The sequence below is a fragment of the Clinocottus analis genome, unplaced genomic scaffold, assembly GCF_023055335.1.
Source record: "Clinocottus analis isolate CAN_PGR_092001 unplaced genomic scaffold, fCliAna1.0.p SCAF_18, whole genome shotgun sequence".
NCBI classification, from domain to species: Eukaryota; Metazoa; Chordata; class Actinopteri; order Perciformes; family Cottidae; genus Clinocottus; species Clinocottus analis.
This window is the reverse complement of record NW_027175909.1, coordinates 16,241,394-16,260,749: the sequence shown is the minus strand read 5'-3', so window position 1 is coordinate 16,260,749 and position 19,356 is coordinate 16,241,394. Positions and strand designations below refer to the sequence as shown.

General features: G+C 44.4%; 3 protein-coding genes across 4 annotated transcripts; 2 read left to right on the top strand and 1 right to left on the bottom strand.

Annotated features, from left to right (window-relative positions):
* Positions 1 to 24: 24 nt before the first annotated feature.
* On the bottom strand, positions 25 to 5,304 carry lipib (lipase, member Ib). Its single transcript, XM_068582175.1, has 10 exons — positions 5,253 to 5,304; positions 2,960 to 3,351; positions 2,776 to 2,884; positions 2,274 to 2,375; positions 1,906 to 1,995; positions 1,647 to 1,814; positions 1,314 to 1,403; positions 876 to 984; positions 602 to 775; positions 25 to 109 (listed from the first exon to the last, which is right to left on the bottom strand). The coding sequence occupies exons 1-10, from the start codon at positions 5,302 to 5,304 to the stop codon at positions 25 to 27; spliced, it is 1,371 nt and encodes a 456-aa protein (XP_068438276.1).
* Positions 5,305 to 8,340: 3,036 nt separating this feature from the next.
* On the top strand, positions 8,341 to 10,655 carry si:ch73-264p11.1 (uncharacterized protein LOC100000923 homolog). Its single transcript, XM_068582235.1, has 4 exons — positions 8,341 to 8,489; positions 8,942 to 9,005; positions 10,308 to 10,497; positions 10,580 to 10,655. Exons 1-4 carry the CDS (start codon positions 8,347 to 8,349, stop codon positions 10,621 to 10,623), a joined length of 441 nt encoding a protein of 146 aa, XP_068438336.1. The 5' UTR covers positions 8,341 to 8,346; the 3' UTR covers positions 10,624 to 10,655.
* Positions 10,656 to 12,040: 1,385 nt separating this feature from the next.
* On the top strand, positions 12,041 to 19,241 carry cip2a (cellular inhibitor of PP2A). 2 transcript variants are annotated; one of them, XR_011077784.1, is made up of 24 exons: positions 12,041 to 12,056; positions 12,259 to 12,330; positions 12,538 to 12,642; positions 12,915 to 13,062; positions 13,363 to 13,475; positions 13,689 to 13,783; positions 13,883 to 13,979; positions 14,431 to 14,553; positions 14,784 to 14,929; positions 15,037 to 15,112; positions 15,513 to 15,755; positions 15,912 to 16,074; positions 16,176 to 16,299; positions 16,701 to 16,800; positions 16,885 to 17,003; positions 17,162 to 17,330; positions 17,412 to 17,483; positions 17,593 to 17,703; positions 17,789 to 17,985; positions 18,145 to 18,258; positions 18,338 to 18,420; positions 18,553 to 18,692; positions 18,921 to 19,128; positions 19,187 to 19,241. XR_011077784.1 is itself a non-coding variant. In XM_068581845.1 (23 exons), the coding sequence occupies exons 3-23, from the start codon at positions 12,541 to 12,543 to the stop codon at positions 19,065 to 19,067; spliced, it is 2,682 nt and encodes an 893-aa protein (XP_068437946.1). In that variant the 5' UTR covers positions 12,041 to 12,056; positions 12,259 to 12,330; positions 12,538 to 12,540; the 3' UTR covers positions 19,068 to 19,241. The 2 variants fall into 2 exon arrangements, 1 of the variants encoding a protein (XP_068437946.1); XM_068581845.1 differs by having other exon boundaries at positions 18,921 to 19,241.
* Positions 19,242 to 19,356: the final 115 nt, after the last annotated feature.

Here is a 19,356-nt window from a genome sequence, read left to right as displayed (position 1 = left end):
GAGCAGGGCGGAGCGGTTGGGGAGTCAGAGGTGGGAGCTGCACGGTAACGGCCGGAACGCCACCTCCATGTTCTCCTCCAGGATGATGTCATAGCGGCACATCAACGGCCTGACGAGAGGGAGAGAGAGCAGGATTATATATATATATATATATATATATATATATATATATATATTTATTAACACAGACCAGCTGATGTTATTTCATGTGCCAGAAATCTGAAATAAATCTATTTTATTATTATTATTATTATTATTATTATTAAGTGTCTTTGAGTTGTTTTAAGTAATAAATAACATGTATTTTTATTATTAATATTATCTTGTGGTGGAAGAAGAACTCAGATATATATTTTATTTATTTAAATTTTTTCTTCATTTTACATTTTCATTTTTATTATTATTTTCATTATTTGTATTATTGTAGTGTTGTGGAAAAATAACTCAGATTTCTTACTTCATAATACAAATAAATCACTTTGAACGACCAATAAAAAACATTTTAAAAAAACAGTAACGTGTGTGTAACCAGTGACGTGTGTGTAACCAGTGACGTGTGTGTAACCAGTGACGTGTGTGTAACCAGTGACGTGTCCAGTACCTGTCGGGCTGCTCCAGCGGGGTGAAGCGGACCCGCAGCAGGCGGATCTTGTACCGCGGCCCGATCACGTTGCCGGTGCCGATGCGCATGGAGATCTTCTGGACCGGCTGCAGGTCCTCGTCGAACTGGGCCAGCAGCCGCGTGGACGTGTACTGCTCGAACCGCAGCCGCTTACTGGGAACAGAGGACAGGGTCCCACTGGGGTTCAGTGATCTGTGTGTGTGTGTGTGTGTGTGTGTGTGTGTGTGTGTGTGTGTGTGTGTGTCTGACTCACTGGTCGACGCGGGCCTCGGTGAAGTTCCTGCCGCTGTGCAGCCGGATGTAGACGACCCCCCAGCGCAGGTACTGGTTCCAGGTCACCAGGTCCACTCTGTAGCTCAGCTCTGGAGGACGCACACAGAAATATGAGAAAGCTTTTCCTAAACATGACCAAGTACCATCTTTTATTAGTATCTTTACTAGTATATACTAGTACTATGTATATACACATACATAGTACGTGTATATACACGTGTGGCCCAGTATTGAACCTTGAGGAACACCACATGTCATCCTCGTCAGCTCTGATGTGTAATTAGCTAATTAGCTACCAACACAAAGTATTGTGTAGTATGTTTAAAGCAGTTGCTCCAGAGATTCCTAGGGACAGCACTAGTACTATCTAGTAGTACTATATACTATAGTACTAGTATATAGTACTCTAGTAACTCACTCCTGTAGGGCAGTGCTGCCGTGGTGCTGAAGAACACTTTGGTCTGTCCCAGACCCAGCAGAGTCTCCTTCCACTGGCTCATGTCATAACCTGCAAGACACACACACACACACACACACACACACACACACACACACACACACACACACACACACACACACACACACACACACACACAGACACACAGACACACACCGACAAAGCAGAAGAAGTGAGGCAAACAGCATAAAACTCAACGGTGATCAAACATAAAACTAATCGATACAATGAGAACAAACTAATTATATACATAATAATGTGTGTGTGTGTGTGTGTGTGTGTGTGTCCGCCTACCGAGCATGGGGCAGGACGCCGGCTTGAAGGTCTCGCACTGCAGGCAGCGGCCCTCCAGGAAGTCGCTGTAGGAGGAGCAGGGGTAGCCGGTGAGGCTGCAGGTCCGGTTCAGAGCGCACAGGAACAGGAACACGGAGCGCTGGTGGTCGCACACGAAGTACGACTTACCTGTTGAGACGTGGTGTGTGAGTATGTGTGAGAGAGAGAGTGTGTGTGTGAGTGTTTGTGTGTGTGTGTGTGTGTGAGTGTGTGTGTGGACCTGCAAAGATGGTCTTGGGACACCCCGGCTGGTCGGCTCCTCCGTTGGCGTAGAAGTCGATGTGACCGTGAGCTCCCTGCAGGCCGAACGCTGCTCGTTAAAAAACACAGAAATCTTGATTCAAACAACTTACATCCAATAAAATAAACACATCAAATTATGTGAACAATACAATAAATACATACAATGATGTAAAAAAACAAATTTGAGTCGTTTAGTTTTGAAAACACTCACAAAAAATGTTACATTTTGGAAGAATTATGTGGAATAAATACTGAGTTTGTCTTCGTACACAGAAGGCGACGTTGTGTTATATTTGAATCTCCTTCATGACAGAACGTAACGTGTGTTTCACGTCTCAGACTCACAGTTCATGTCGGTGTGCAGCACGTCCACGAACGCGGCGTCTGAGGGGTCCAGCCGCTCGTCGGCCGCGGCGCTGGTGAACATCGGCCCGGCCGGGTCCAGACCTGCAGGACGGGGACTCGGGTTTAGACCCCTAGTCTAGTCCGCTTACTAAAGATTATATCATTCATATGTGCAGTCTCGTGATTTATTCACAACTTTTACCAACTTTTCATTGAAGATATTACATTTTGTTGCTCTGATGGTTTTTTTTCTGCCTTCACAAGATGTTTAAAAAACATCACATCAGTAAATTTAACCCTTGCGTGAAGAGATATATGGTTAAAAAAATGTAAAAAGTAACCGTTAAGTTTGATTAATTAAGTAAACGGTGTAACTTGCCGCGGCCATCGTAACGTTTCACTAACACGTTAAGACAACTTTGGACTTAAAAAAAAAGACACATGGAGCTGCTAAAGTTCCTCAGAACTCTTCTCTTCTTTGTTGGTGTTTATGTTTATTCACCTGTGATGCGGCCGATCTTCCCCTTCAGGTTGGCCCCCACGAACCCGGCCAGGTGAGCCCCCAGACTGACGCCGATGAGGTGGACGGAGCTCAGAGAGGCTCCTTCCTCCTGAAAATTAAATTTAACCACTGAATAAAATACATGTCCTCACACACACGCCGCCCTCACACACTCGCGCCTCACCTGCATGGTCACCAGGAAGCCAGTCAGGTTGTAGGCGGCCTCCCGGGTGTAGCTGACGGCGATGAAGTAGTTGAGGTTGGCCGCGCCCTTGTTCCAGTCCACCACGATGACGTTCATGTCCCGCTGCTCCGCCAGCAGGCGCACCAGGTGATCCACCCAGATGGGCGGCGCCCCCGTGGGCCGGTAGCCGTGGATGACGAAGGCCGTGGGCCGCGACAGGTCGAAGAGCGGCTGCGAGGCCGGCCGGTGGTGCTGCAGCTCGCGGCCGCAGTCCAGGTTGGAGCGCGTGTAGAGCAGCAGCCGCACGTAGAGGTGCGTTCCCATGAAGCAGTGCGACAGGTTGAGGTCCGTGAAGTTGTCGCAGGACTCGCCCTCGCCGCTCTGCTCCTGACCTGCAGCGAGGAGAGAGGCTGTGGGTCAGAAACAACGCTACAGTTCACAAGTCAGCAGAAAAAAGATGAAGAAGGTGAAGGACTGAAGGGTCAAAGGTCACTGAAGAGTAAAGAAGAAGTAGAACTCTCTTGCGCAGCACTTAACTGGTGTGAATCCTACTTGAAGGACCGACAATACTTTTGGTCTGTAGCTAATTACACATAGGATGACATGTGGTGTTCCCCAAGGTTCAATACTGGGGCCTCTTCTGTTCTACATCGACATGCTTCCACTGGCTCGGATTAGGAAAAATCACAAAGTGTGTTATCAGGATGAAAAAGATGACTTCTGTAACAACGATAGTGAAAATGAGGTAACTGAAGCCGTTTATCAACAAGAGACGAGTAGACGCATAACTCATCTTCTGGAAACAATAAATAACGCTCTCAGCTTTAGGACTGAAAAGATGATCAGACATTTAAGACTTTAATCTAAGTCGACGTCACGACATCGGACTCTCGGGTGTCCTGGACTGGTTTTTCCGCCTCTGACCCGTTGACCCGGCTGCTGGTGACGCCCGGAGCTCTTCAGCTGCATCATGGGAGGATTAACCCCGAGTCTCTGGAGCCTATTTAAGGCGTCTGCAGCCACGGAGACGAGTCGCTGGCGGTTCTCTCGCCGCTGATCCTGCTTTAGTCGGTCGGTTCAAGAGAATGCATCTTCCAGCAACTGTCCCTTTGAATTAAACAAGGATAAATAACTGACGCGTTCAAGAAGATGTAGTGATGTTTGATCGTATTTTTAAAGGTTTAAAGAGGTGAAATTATCTATAAATTCACTAGAGAACAAAAGGTTAGAAACAAAACATTATTTAGTGCAGCTAAATATGTTTCTTAATCTACTTTCTGAGTCCCGACGGCTTGTTTTAAACGGTAATCAAACTGTAGTTTAAAATGTGAAGATCTGTGCGTTCAAACTTAAAAATTAAAGTTCCGAATTACGTTTGTTTTTGGACGTCTTGTCGAACACAGTAGACAGCTGTTCGTGTACTTGTTGTTGTTTACGTCTTTAGCTGAAGCAACGTAACAACCGAACCGTGTTGTGTTTTACTAAACCTTTTACTAGAGTCGTTTTGTTGCATTCTTTATGAATTTAGTTTGATTTTACAATGTTAAATATGTGTTTAAAACATGAAGACCCTGGTACACACAAAATGAGACGGAAATACAACAAGAAACTTGTTTTGTGTTATACATTTTTAATTTGGTTGCTTGTCGCTGCAATGCATCATGGGGGTCGTAGTCTCACATATGACCGTTATTATATCTGAAGGCGTTCACAAAATATCTAAAAGGTCTCTTGGTGTTGTTGCGGGCTGGTTAGCATGTAGCATCAAAGCTAACGGTACCCCCACCCCCATGTGCCGGTGTGAGATTCTTCTCTGATTAGTGCACACACACGCACGCATCCACACACATATGCACATAAACGCACACACACGCACATGCACATACACGCACACGCACACACACGCACACAGCCGTCAATAGGATCAAGCTGCTATAAAAAAACACCTCATCCCCTGAACACGAGAAGGAGGAAGCGGCCCCAATCCAGCCCCAAACACACACATTAGTACACTATGTATAGCTGTGTATGTGTGTGTGTGTGTGTGTGTGTATGTGTATGTGTGTGTGTGTGTGTGTGAGTGTATATTTACTTACATACCAGCAGACTTTAACTTAAACATCCCAGAGGAGCAGATGGGGATCTGTTCCTTCCAAAACTGTTTCTCTCTACCATCATACACTTCATTTCATGTTTATCAGCTATCAATCAATCAATCAATCAATCAGTCAATCAGTGGATCAATCGATCAATCGATCAATCCCTCCTAATCGATCAAACCTGAGCAGCGTACCTGAGCAGAGAGCGAGCAGACCCAGCAGACCCAGCAGCCAGCGAGAAAGCATCCTTCCTCCAAGACCAGAGACCAAGAGGAGATGAGGAGAGGACGGAGGGAGCGAGAGAAGGAGCTCTGACTGAAGGAGGGAGGGACTGAAGGAGGAAGGGAGTGAAGGAAGGATTGTTGTGAGTGGGAGGGAGGGAGAGAGAGGAGGTGGTGCTTTAACCCATCAGGGAGAATCGGTTTCTAGGAGGATGGAGAGGGAGGGAAGGAGAGAAAGAGGAAGGAGGTAAGAAGGGAAGGAGAGAAGAAGAGAAGGAGAGAGGACGAGAAGGAGTGAAGGAGAGAAGGAGAGAAGAAGAGAAGGAGGGAAGGAGAGAAGAAGAGAAGAAGGAAAGGAGAGAAGAAGGGAAGGAGAGAAGGAGAGAAGAAGAGAAGGAGAGAAGGAAGGAAGAAGGGAAGGAGAGAAGAAGGAAAGGAGGTGGACATTAAACAAGGAAGTGAAGAAAAGGTCATTCTATAAAAAGTAAAAACGAGAAGATGACAAATAGATACAAGATGTAAAATAATTCCCGACATGAATATAAAAGTTTAAGTTAAATATCCGTAATTAGTTTTGAACATTTGTCTGAAGACACAATGACAAAATAAAGCGCACAACAAGAGCAACGCGTCCTGATGTTGGCTTTATGTTCATAAAATATATTAAAATAAGAAATAACTCACGTTTATAATTGGAAGAGAGAATATGTGTTTACATGTCTAGTTTCTTGGTGTTTAGCATGTTCTGCTTTTACGGTTCTAGAAGAGAACCTTCGCCTAAAGAGCATCAAAGGAGAACCTGCTGGGTGGCCCGGATCCCAGCTCTCTGATTGGTGGACTTTCTGTACGTGAAACCAGCGGTTATGGATATTAATAGCTCCTCTGGCGGCGACCGCACAGCCCAGCCCTCGCTGCCCTGTACTCACCGAACCCCTCGTGTAATTTAACATCCATAAACGCTTCAGAAGCATCGAGCCACCGAGCCTCGGGCCCGCTGGAAACCGACCAATCGGGAGCTCAATTGGACAGAAAAATAGGTAGAATGTAGTGTTTACTAAAGGAGAGAAGGAGAGAAGGAGGGAAGGAGGGAAGAAGAGAAGGAGAGAAGGGAAGGAGGAAATGAGAAAAGGAGGCAAGGAGGGAAGGAGAGCAAACAAACCAGATACACATATTATCTACTGTCAGTGTTTTCCTGTGGAAAACGGCGGTTGGTTGATTTATTGACTTCAGTGGATCCAACTACATCTTTAAAACCACCAAAGTGACAAAGTAACACTAACAAACTAACGGATGGAGGCTGTAAACCAGACCTCAAATCACTGTTGTTGTGAATGTCTGGTGTCTGGTGGAAGATAACGGCTTCAGTTCTCTATCATAAAGGTGTGTCTCGCATGTTGAAGAAGTGAAGATGTCATACATATAGTAATATATAGTGTCACTTCAACTGATATTAATTATTTTAGGATAGAGACACTTAAATACTGCAGGAGTTAGCAGAGTTGCTATATTCGCGTTGGGGTGTGTGTGTGTGTGTGTGTGTGTGTGTGTGTGTGTGTGTGTGTGTGTGTGTGTGTGTGTGTGTGTGTGTGTCTCTACACACCAGGATTAAACAGTAATTGGCAGGTGAGTTTTGAGGTAAATGGTCATCGTCAGGTCACACGTTAAATCAAGGCCGGGTAGAGCTTAGAGCTTTAAGTGCGCTCCTCAAGTCACATGACCTGGCAAATAACAGCGAGAGATTATGGAACCAGCAACATGTGTCCGGATGCTCTGATTCACGGGTCACATGACCGTGTCGATTACTGCAAGCGTGAGACTGATGATCCGAGTATGTTTTATTTAAAATAAAGGGCTGTGATTGGTCAAAATAAAACATTTAAAATGGCTGTATGCGGTTAAACGTCTTAGTTTAATTAAAGATGGCGACCAACACAATTAAAAGCACACACATCCAGGCTGTGAGCGGGAAGGTGAAGAGGATGAACCGTCAGCGCAGCCCAGAGGACCTTCAGCACGGCGCCGCTCCACTTTACGTCATCTAGTGCGCGAGGCGGCTTACACGTCATCAGTCAGCGACGCTAACGAAGGAACGCTCGCTTAACCTTTTTTTAACTAACCCTTCCGGTTGTGTTCAACTTCTTCTTCGGCGAATTCATCCGCACGGACTCCGACTCTGTTACCGAGGAACATGGCCCTCCGTTAATAATCCATTTATATATGTAAATCATTGTTTTTAGCTTTAGCCGGTCGGGTTGTCGGTCCGTTTCGCCTGTCGGATTCCGCTTCACGTTGCCGAGCAACCTTTTTTTTCCTTCTCAAATCTTTATTGACAAAGCATTCACACGCACACGCAACCATCGCACATTAGAAGAATATTGATTTAAATATAAAATAAATAATTATAAAATGATAAAATTCTGAAAAAAACTTGTAATTACCATATTTATTTAAAAAAAGTGTATTGTTTAAAATGAATTATAAAACATACTTATATTGCGTTATTACCAACTTATCGTTATAAACAATCATAATATCAAAAGGCATTGAAAAAAGAAACCTCCAAAATATAAAAGCACTTTTGTAAACTCTGTTTTCAAAGTTCATACATAAATAAAGTTATGATTCGTGGTGTCACAACAGTATGATTGAGTTCAACCTGTACAAGAACAAAAATAATGCTGCTGCTATTATTTAATGCTATTACTGATATATTTCTCTCTCTCACTCACACACACACACACACACACACACACACACACACACACACACACACGCACCACAATTCCACTTCCTGTGACTAACTGCTCTTAGACCACTTTCGTGGTTTTCGTGTGTGTGTGTGTGTGTGTGTGTGTGTGTGTGTGTGTGTGTGTGTGTGTGTGTGACCTTTCTCTTGCTTTAACCTGGTTAGCGGCTGCAGAGCATCAACCATCAGCACCAATCTGGACCTTTATGGCCCCTGTGTTGGATACTACTGGGAGTGAACAGTTATTATACATGAAGCCGCTTTGAGACGTGTGTGTGTGTGTGTGTGTGTGTGTGTTCGTGGTGGACGTCTCCCCTCACCATGGCAGCAGCTCTGCCGGTGTGTTACCACGGCTCTATCTCCAAGACGGAGTGTGAGGCTCTGCTGGGGAAGAAGAACAAGGACGGAGCGTATCTGATCCGAGACAGCGAGACCTTCCAGGGAGCCATGTGTCTGTGTGTTTAGTGAGTACTGCTCAGTGTACTAGTACTGTTTACTGTGTTGAGTGAGTATTGTTCAGTGTAGTAGTACTGTTTACTCTGTTTATTGAGTACTCTTGAGCGTGTTTATTGAGCATTTTTTTACCTTAGTTAATGAGTACTCTTGAGCGTGTTTACAAAGTACTCTCAGTTCTCTGAAGTAGCTTTTCTCTGTATTGGTCAGTTTCACTTCTTATTATATTAACTTCTTGTTTTGTTCCCTCTGCACCTGCTTCATATCGTATCATTGTCCATTTCTTAGAAAAAAGTCCTTCCTTCAGGTCTTTTTGTCTTCAAGTCATGTGACTTCATCAGTATCATGTTTAGTTTTCTGGGGCATGTTGTTCCATCGACGACTGAATTCCTTTCATTAATATAATTTATTAATAATTTTAAATGCTGCACGTCATGTATATGCATTTTGTTTATCTTTGCAGTAAACAGAGGGTGGTGTACACGTACAGATTGCTGCTGACACACAGCGGGCACTATACTCTTCTGGTAAACACACACACACACACACACACAAACACATGCAAACTTTACAAAAGCATTAAGGGCCATTTAGATTCAATGTCCCTCCTTTGCATGGAAAGTTAATTAGATTTATGTAATTGAAAGTTGTTGTTTTTTTCGACGTTCTTCAGCTACTCAGTTATCAGATATTTCTAACTTTAAATATAATGTTATTTAGGCAAAACTTTTCTTTTAACATGTATTTAGAAGATTTTTAAAAATCCCCTGTGACGTCTTTAAATGTCCTGTTTTGTCAAAAAACAAAAATTATTCAGTTTAAAAACAAAAGAAAATAAGAAAATTCTCACATTGGAGAGGCTGCAACACACACGTTGGGGGACTATATATATATATATATATATATATATATATATATATATTCTCTAATTTAAGGAACGGTAGATTCACCGATATTGATATCCAGCCCTAGGTCTTTATTGTTAAACCGGCCTAAAAGTAGTGATATGTAAGCATATATATATATATATATATATATATATATATATATATATATATATATATAGTATAACTGTAGGTGTGCCATCAGTGTCCTCACAGGCAGCAGCAGCTCTGCTCACAGAAAAACCACAAAACACAACGAAACCCAGACAAGTGTCTCTGCTTTTAAAACTAGTAGAAAGAATATAAATGTTAAAAGAAGAAGTTGAACAAACAGCCAATTATATGAATATGAGCATCACTCATGTGTTCTATAATCATCTGGTCTCTACACGTGTGATCACCGTCAGCTGAGTCAAACATAATCTTTCAGTTTTATCATCATGATTTTTGTATTGTTTGGATTATATATTTATATATGCAGCTAATTAGGGAGGAGGACAACATTTGAAGATCCTAATAATCCAACAGGTACTTTGCTTTGTTCATAACAAGGTATTGATCAGTAAAGGGGAAGGAACATTCTCCCCAACCCCCCCCATATGGAAACCCAGCCGCTATTAGCTTGTCACAGGAAGCTCGTGTGACGTGTGATTAAACACAAACTGCCCACGTTGGCATGTTTTCATGACACTGTTTCCACTCACAGCATTAATCAGCTCTGCACAAACGCTGATTTAAAATATATTTGTAGTTTCCAGATGTGTGGACGGCTGCACACGTCTGTTTCCACAGGAAATGGAAGTGAATAATGTTTTTCAGGCCTTCAGAGTTTTAGATTTTACGCAAAATTCAACATTTTGATCCAAATTTATTTGTCATATTTACCCTTCCATTTCAATTATTAATATTTTTTTCTTCACTCATGAGCTGCTGTTGTTCCTTCAGACAGCAGGAGGTACGGAGGAGATGTTTTTTAAGACTCTGGACGATCTGATCCGCCACTATAAGAAGAAGAACCAGGGCCTGGTCATGCACCTGCGGCACTCCGTCAAAAGAAAGACGGCCATGTTGATCAAGCCCCAGGAGCCTCCGGAGAAGCAGACGCCTTCATCCGAGGACGAGCCGGACTACCAGAGTGCGTGGCACACTTTAACCTCCATGTCTTCCTTCTTGCGGCGTCCTGTGGAATATTTGACCTTTTCTCCATGTTCCCCCAGATGTTCCAGAGTCCTCCGAATATGTGGAAGTCCTGCCGCCCTGAACGTCTCTGACATTTAGCTTCATACCCGCGATGAGAGGCGAAAACTAAATATTCACAGACTCCCTCGGACTATAGCTGTGTTTGTATCATGTTGGATTATTTAACATTACAAACAAATACTTCTCTTAAAGAGACAACACATGATGCTTTAAAACCAAAAGCATGAACGTTGGATATGCAGTGATGCTTTTTCAAAAAGCATAAGGACAATATTTAATGTGATATAACCTTTCAAATATGCAGACATGTTTTTTTAGGTGTTTAATAAGAGATTTATTTGATCAATTTGGCAGTTTAATGATAAAATCGTCACACATAATCAGATCATGTTGCCAAACCGAAACTGAATTTGTAAAGAAAATGTAAACGTAAAGAAACAGAAAGAAAAACATCCATGTGAACTAAACCTGTGTTATGAAGCCACGAACATGTGGACGTCTGCTGTGATGTGTATGTTTTAATCAGTTGTTTTGTACAGTAAAAGTGTATTTCTATGTATTTGCTATGTGTAAATATTAGTTTTCTCATCTTCTGTGCTTCCCTGACGCTTTTATGTGGGATTAAAATGTGAATAATATAAAGCTGAATCGTTTCCTCGCTTTGCAGAATGATGTTAAAAGACTGGACTCAAGCAAACGACTTCTGTATTTAGGGACATCATCATCCGCACACTTCCTGTGTCGGCTGTCACACACCGACGTGCCCACGAGACGCTTCATATTTATTTTTTTAATAAGGCTTTACTTTCATTCCTTTAGATAAAGAACATCACCATTTAGATTTATTGCAGATTTGCACATGCATGTTTAGTGTGTGTCTGTTTGTGTGCAGTTTCTGACCAAAGAAGTGCAGACAAAAAGGACAAAGACCCGTGAGAAGCAAAACAACACAATGTGGTCAAACCACAGTAGTTTCCATACACGGATTATGAAGTTGCTGAACATCTACAGCACATTTTTTTAAAACATGTGTGCAGACAGAATGCGGAACGTGTCATATAATGTGTGTGATCTGTGTGTGATCTTAATCTGATAAAATGTGAGAATCTTTGAGCATACCCTGCTCTCTGATGCAAAATGCCAAACATATATATATATATATATATATATATATATATATATATATATATATATATATATATATATATATATATATATATATATATATATATATATATATATATATATATACATATGCTGATACAATATTGTATTTTTTGAATATATTTAATATTTACTGATAGTAGACCTAATTTTTATTATATTATATTTTATTATTTTGTCATATTTTTCTTTATCGTAATTGGTTGTAGAAACACATTTTATTATATTATATAATTGTATTATATATTTTTATTCGTATTATATGGCTGGTTATGCTCCGCCCACCTATGTCACGTGACTCGCATGGCCTCGCAAAGACAGGAAAAGGGGGTAATGTATTTTTTAGTTCGCTTAACTTATCTGAGAAATCTTACATTTAAATCAAGAATGTTGTTACATTCAAAAGTACAATAACTTTAGTCGCACGTTAAATTAATTTATATTGTACACGAATGAATATAAGCTTTTATAGCTGCAGCGTTACCACCCCTTCACCTTTTCTCTCACATGGTACGTTCCTACCCGTTTGAAGCGGGAAGCGGGAAGAAGTGCCGAAGAAAGCCGGTTGTTGTTGTTGTTTCACGGGGAAGAATAAGCACCACAGGTAGCCTTCCACACAAAAAACATCACTATGAATATTCACCCTAACCACTTAAAGTAAATAAGCACCGGGCAAGAACGTTTAATCCACGTTTAAATGTTGTTTAACTTGCTGTTATGAAACTGTGGCACTTGTTAGCGTCAAGACGGACGTCGGTCAGCTAACAGCTACAGTTGTTCTCCGTGTTGTCTCATCTGTATAATCTCACAGGTGATGGACATGACCACGTGTCTCAAGTCCCTGCTGCTGGCTGTCCAGCAGTACAGAGACGGCAGGACGGCGCAGAAAGGGGCGCAGCTTCAGAAGCTGCTGGTGGTGAGACGTCCATTACTGTGACATTTGACCTTTGACTCTTCATGGTGGGACCATGAAGGGTATAACTATAAGACGAGATACCAAGTCAAAATCATGAGATAGTATGTCATACTTATGAGATGCTAAGTCATTAATAATAATAACCCAATAATATTGACACAAATCATTCACTGGTAGGTTTGTTGTAGCTTTAAAAAGTTGTTCTTGTAAGCTTTAAAGGACAACCACCTGTTAAAGTGTGATCCTGATGTGTCATTTGTGTGTGTTTGCAGGAGGTTTCAAGCCTCAAATGTGACAAGCTGCTGTCCTCGGGTCAGGTCATGCCCCGTGAGTGTGTGAGGGCGCTGGTGGAACTGACTGGAAACCCCAATACCAACCCCACCCTGACAAGCTCCATCCTCTCCCTGCTGGCGCAGCTCGGTATGCGGTGCATACATAAACCCCCTTTCACACAAACATTAACGTACATAAACCCCTTTTCACACAGGGTCTCACATCTCTTTGCCGCTGGGTTAAAGGTCACATGTTACTATACATCATAACATCAGCAGATTTATAAAAAGTGTTGTGTCTCCACTTTAAGGGTAAACATGTGTGATCCTTATAATGTCTGCAGTTTAGCGAGGACCAGGAAAGTACAAGGGAAGACTAGATTAAATACATACAGCGTCAGTACCTACACATTACCTTGATGTACGTACGCTCTTACTCTGCCTCCAGCCTGTGATGATGACGCTCTGGAGATCCTGAACAGCAGGTACAACCTCACCAGCACGCTGGCGTCTGTCGTCCACTGTCACAGCGCCACACCGGAGGAGCCACTGGTCCTACAGGTAAGTCCTGCCCTCCACCGCTATCGTCCCAATGCCTCTGCTCGGATGATGTCATCAATGAATATGTGTCAATACATGACGTTCATTTACGCTGAGTTTGAAATAATAAATATGCTTTTAAAAGAAAAAAGCTCAAAATATAAGCTGGTATACATACAGGCATCTATATCCATGGATCATGTATTGTAACGCTGTCTCGTGTGTGCCGCTCAGTGTTTGCAGCTGCTGCAGAGGCTGACTTACAACACTCGCGTCTTCCAGTCTACCAACTACATCCACGAGCTCGTCGCTTTCCTCATGACCACCATGTAAGAACCACAGCTCCCTGTTTGACGTAGTAAAGCCGCGGGCCGGTGTCTTGTCTCTTTGTCGCTCCCCTAACCGCGTCTCTCTGTGTCTCGTCACAGCCAGTCTCGCAACGACGACATCATCGTGCCGTGCCTCGGCCTCATGGTCAACCTGTGTCGGGACAACCACTCCGTGCAGCGCCACATCAAGACTCTGGTGAGTCTGACTGGGAAGCAGAAACGTACACGGGATGCTTTAGCTCAGGGGTTAGCATGTCCGTCTTTTCAATCAGAGGATCGGTTGTTCGAGTCCATGTCTGTGCCCTTGAGTGAGATACTCAAAAAAAATGTACGTTGCTTTGGAGAAAAGCGTCAGATAAATTAAATGTACTATTTAGTATGGAAGCCTGTTTCCACAACATAAAAAGAAGTAATCATTGTCATAATTATGAGATTATGAAGTCGAAATTATTATTTAAAAAAGCCAGCGTCACTAAAGCACACTTATTGTGACTTTTTATCTCATAATATGACTTTTTATGACAAAGAAGCTTTGGTGTGTGTGTGTGTGTGTGTGTGTGTGTGTGTGTGTGTGTGTGTGTGTGTGTGTGTGTGTGTGTGTGTGTGTGTTTGTGTGTGTGTGTGTGTGTGTGTGTGTGTTCCTGCAGGACCACGTGAAGCCTTTCTACAGAACCCTGATCGAATTCCTGGCTCACAACAGTCTGACCGTGGTGGTGTTTACGCTGTCCATCCTGGCCAGCCTCACGCTGAACGAGAAGGTTGGAGAGAAGGTAAATGAAATATACTGTGCATCTTTATTTTATCTTTATAACTTTATAAATATATACTGTATGTATGTGTGTGTATATATATATATATATATATATATATATATATATATATATATATACATATATATATATATATATATATATATCACAATATATCTTGTTATTTGGTTGTTGAATAGTTAACATAAATTGTGTGTGTATGTGTGTGTGTGTGTGTGTGTGTCCTCCAGCTCTTTGATGCAAAGAACATCCACCAGACTTTCCAGCTCGTGTTCAACATCATTGTGAACGGCGACGGCACGCAGACGCGAAAATACTCGGTTGACCTTTTGGTTGACTTGTTGAAGAACCCGAAGATAGCAGAATACCTCGCCAAGTACACACACACACACACACACACACACACACACACACAGAAACACACACACACTGAGAGCGTTTAACCGCCGTTAACCTGAATTAAAACCACTTTTCCGTTTCCAGGTATCAACACCTTTCGGCGTGCGTTTCAAAAATTTTGGGAGTCCTCCAATCAAAAGACCCTGACTCTGCAGCGAAGGTGCTCACACATTGTTTCATGCCGTGTATCTTTATGCACCTTTCCCACCGCACAAATAGACAGTCAACACATCACAGATGTGCAAAATAGGTCAGTTATGCTCGGTGGTTGACATGTTTCAGGTCGCATCAAATCATATTTTCAATAAGACACGCCCACTCACATGCGTATAAGTATATAAAAAAATACTATATTTCTTCTTAATGGAAAAGTTTAACTGCTGCATTCAAACATTTTAAACAGTGTAAATGACCTCAAACTGGAACTAGATGATAATGAAGAACATGAGACATTCTTTATGTTGCTCTTACAAAAATATGATAATGTAAAAATGTCAATTGATGCGTATTTCCTTCATTGATTGATTGGTTGGTTGTTTCCTCCTCTTCTCTGTCTGCAGGTGCTGGAGCTCCTCCTGGCCATGTGCAGCGTCTCTGGTCTGCGTCCGTTGCTCTGCGAGGTCGTCTTCAGACCGGTGGCGGGACTCAAGCTCGGAGCGGCGGGCCGCAGGCGCGGGGGAGGAGCGGACGACGGGCGCAAGGCCGAGTCCGGGCTCGCCCTGCTGCAGTGGCTGAGCTCGCCTGTGGAGGGCGCCGAGTCCTGCTCGCTGCAGGCGCTGCAGCTGCTGAGCGAGCTGCTGGAGGTACGGCGGGAAACTGATGAGAGGAATCGAAACAATTTTATAGGCGGACCTGAAACATTTAAATTTTTTTCCAGTGTGTCATCTTCATTTACTCTTAACCTGTAACACAAACCGTAAAATGTCCCCCCCCTCCTCCTGTCACCCGTGCCGGTCCAGGAGGCGCTGGGAGCCGAGTGTGTGTCCGAGAGCGTGCTGAGCTTCGTGGAGGTGTTGCTCCCCGTCCTGCTGGAGCTGCTGAGGGGACTCGACCCCACCCAGGGAGACGCTCACCTGAGGAAGCTCTGCCACCGCATCGCCCACGTCACCAGCCTGCTGCTCGATATCCTCCACCGGCTGATTCGTGCATGTTTTTGATGTGTTGTTGTTGTTGTTGTTGTTGTTGTTTATGCGTGTTTGCTTGTGAAGCCTTGACTCCTCCACTCCTATGCACGGAGGACTCCACCAGGTCCCTGGTGTCCGGACAGGTGAGCGCTCCGCTCTGCCTCTCGCAGGTCGAGGCCCTCATGTCCTGCTGCCACCCGTCCGGCTCGGACAACGACCTCAGGTGAGTTCTGATCAGATCAATAATCAATATTTACACACGTTTACAGACTATTGTGTTGATAGTTTGCACAAATGAGACTACAGGAAGGATAACAAGTCCTTGTAAAGTCACATTTCTTATTGTTCATCAATAAAACATGATTTTTAATTAAAAATATTCAGCGAAGCCTTCAAACTCTTCTCCGGCTCAGACAGGTGAAGGTGTGTGTGTGTTTCAGTCAGCTGTGTGTGTTTCAGTCAGCTGCGTGTGTGTGTTTCAGTCAGCTGCGTGTGTGTGTGTTTCAGTCAGCTGCGTGTGTGTGTTTCAGTCAGCTGCGTGTGTGTGTTTCAGTCAGCTGCGTGTGTGTGTTTCAGTCAGCTGCGTGTGTGTGTGTTTCAGTCAGCTGCGTGTGTGTGTTTCAGTCAGCTGTGTGCAGACGCTCTGCTGAAGACTCTGGAGCTGATGAGTAAACTGAGACAACAGGTGAAGGATATGGAGACCAGCTTCTACAGGGTGTTACAGGTAATGTCTCGCTCTTTCTCTCCCTCTCTCTCTCCCTCTCTCTCCCCCTCTCTCTCTGATTGTCTCTCTGTCTTCCTGTCCCAGGACCAGAGGGTCGTGACCCCCCTCTCTCTGGCGTTGACGTCCCAGCACAGGGAGCGCGTGCAGACCGGTCTGTCTCTGTTGATGGAGGCCACGCCCCTCCCAGACTTCCCCTCCCTGGTGTGAGTGAACAACCTTTTAGTTTTACTTTCTCAAACATTTAATACTCGTCCACTTCTTTCTTCACGAGGTTTGTGCAAAGGCCGTAAGGACTGAATGTCTTGACGCACGCTGTGAACATGATCCTGTTGGTGATTAATGGACCAATGTCTCCCTCAAGTTTGGGAGAAAGTTTGGCCGCCAACAACGCCTACCGCCAGAGAGAGCCCGAGCTGTCAGTCAAGCGCGTTGCCGTGCAGGAAGTCCCGCCCTCCAGCATCCTGGACTGTTCCAGTGGTTCCAGCAGGAGCGTCCACAGTCTGGTGGACAGGATGCAGAACGGCTTCGAGGTGCTTGTCTGTCTGTGTGTGTGTTGACTGTTTGTGTGTTGACTGTGTGTGTGTTCACCGCTGTCACTCTTTGTTGTGTAGCTGCAGGAACACGTGAAGGACTCACACGTGTTTCAGATCGACGTTTACGAGCAGAAGCTCGCTGCGTTTGCGGTGAGTTTGTTCAAAGGGACTTCTCTCTCCTGAAAAGTCTTCATGGATATTCGGGACATTTCCGGGTCGTCAAGTTTTATTTCTTTTTGGGTCGTTTGTGTCTCGTCAGTCGAAGGAGAGTCGACTGCAGGACCTGCTGGAGGCGAAGGCTCTGGCGCTCTCTCAGGCCGACCGGCTCATCACGCAGTACGTCTTCGAACGAGCTCAAGCTGAAGCCGAGGTAACACACACACACACACACACACACACACACACAGTGTCTGGCGCTGAGCAGCATCAGCAGTGAACCCTCTGCGTGGCGGCAGGCCTGTAAGCTGAGCGGCCTGCTGAAGGAGGCCGAGCGGCGCCGCGAGGATCTGCAGGCCGAGCTGGGCGGCCAGGCGCTGGAGGCAGAGCTCGCCAGGGCCGACATCGAGCAGCTGGTGCGGCACAACGGCCGCCTGCAGCTGGACTCTGAGCAGCACCAGAGCCTCAAGGGAGCCTACAACGCCTTGCTCAACAGGTCAGAGGCAGGAGGGATCCTCCAGATGAGGATTCAGGGATCAATATTATATTTATTTATATATATATATATATTTAAATAAATAAATATATATATATGTTGGAATTTATATGTATTTATTGCATGTGTGTGTGTGTAACTGGTGTATTTCCTCTGCAGGTTCAATGACAGCGAGCAGCTGCTGAAAGAGCTTCAGGCGTCTCACGTCTCGCTCACCAAGCAGAGCGACGCTCTGAGGAAGAACCACGAGGCGCTGCAGCTGCAGCACGACAAGTAATGCACACACACATGCACACACATGCGCGTCTGTTGCACACACACATGCATGTTTTAAAGTGTGTGTCTCCCTCAGGACGGCGTCGTCATTGCAGGAGAGAGAGGAGGAGGTCCGATCCCTCCGTTCAGATCTGCAGCAGAAGAACGGCGACATCGCTGGTTAGTGTGAAGTCGACGTCCAGCCAGAGACGTTGTTAACGTCACTACGAGGAGCCCTGTGGCGCCCCCTTGTGAACGGAGGTGGTAGTGTCTCATTGTTACTCAATAAGTGCTCTGCTTCGCCCCCTGCAGGCCTGCGTGTCGCCCTGCGGGCCGAGGAGGAGAAACTGCAGGAGAAAGATCAAGAGAGGAGAGATCTAGAGGAGACGGGCGACGTTTTAAGGAAGGAGCTGAACAAGACGGAGCAGGCCAGGAAGGACGCTAGCATCAAGGTGAGGAGGAAGAGGAGGAGGAAGGGAAGAGCGTCGGTGTCCAGACACAGACTCATCTACACCTCATTCCCAACTAGTTAGGGCTCATATTTTTATCTTTTATTTGTTATTTGATGCCATAAATTCATCAAATTAACGGCGTCTAGGTCGGGAAAACTCTCCGAAACGACCTTTTAGTTCAACTTTAAATCATGATGATGGTGATGATGATGCGTTTCCTGTTGCTAGGCGTCGTCTCTGGAGCTGCAGAAGAGCCAGCTGGAGGTGAAGCTGAAGCAGAAGGAGGACGAGCTGAGCAAGCACTCGTCCATGATCGCCATGATCCACAGCCTCAGCAGCGGCCGGACGAAGAGCGACGTCAACCTGTCGCTCTGACGGGGGGGGGCGTCGCTCTGACGTCAACCTGTCGCTCTGACGTCAACCTGTCGCTCTGACGGGGGGGCGTCGCTCTGACGTCAACCTGTCGCTCTGACGGGGGGGGCGTCGCTCTGACGTCAACCTGTCGCTCTGACCAAGGAAAATAAATATATACGTTTTTAGAAAGAAAAACTTCTAAACTTTTTTTTACACTTGATAAAATATATTAATCTAAACTTGTATTAGTAAGTTTTAGTAAGTTATAATCTTTGTTTTTTTGAAAAAAAACTTTTGGGTAAATAAATTA

Excerpts from the sequence above, each read along its gene's own strand:
- lipib (XM_068582175.1), bottom strand. The coding sequence starts at position 5,304 with ATGCTTTCTCGCTGGCTGCTGGGTCTGCTGGGTCTGCTCGCTCTCTGC. Across the intron at positions 2,885-2,959 it reads GCTTCCTGGTGACCATGCAG|GAGGAAGGAGCCTCTCTGAG; the intron begins GTGAGGCGCGAG and ends TTTAATTTTCAG. Across the intron at positions 1,996-2,273 it reads GCTGCACACCGACATGAACT|CGTTCGGCCTGCAGGGAGCT; the intron begins GTGAGTCTGAGA and ends TTTAACGAGCAG.
- si:ch73-264p11.1 (XM_068582235.1), top strand. The coding sequence starts at position 8,347 with ATGGCAGCAGCTCTGCCGGTGTGTTACCACGGCTCTATCTCCAAGACG. Across the intron at positions 8,490-8,941 it reads GCCATGTGTCTGTGTGTTTA|TAAACAGAGGGTGGTGTACA; the intron begins GTGAGTACTGCT and ends TTATCTTTGCAG. Across the intron at positions 10,498-10,579 it reads GGACGAGCCGGACTACCAGA|ATGTTCCAGAGTCCTCCGAA; the intron begins GTGCGTGGCACA and ends ATGTTCCCCCAG.
- cip2a (XM_068581845.1), top strand. The coding sequence starts at position 12,541 with ATGGACATGACCACGTGTCTCAAGTCCCTGCTGCTGGCTGTCCAGCAG. Across the intron at positions 12,643-12,914 it reads AGCTTCAGAAGCTGCTGGTG|GAGGTTTCAAGCCTCAAATG; the intron begins GTGAGACGTCCA and ends GTGTGTTTGCAG. Across the intron at positions 14,930-15,036 it reads ATAGCAGAATACCTCGCCAA|GTATCAACACCTTTCGGCGT; the intron begins GTACACACACAC and ends TTCCGTTTCCAG.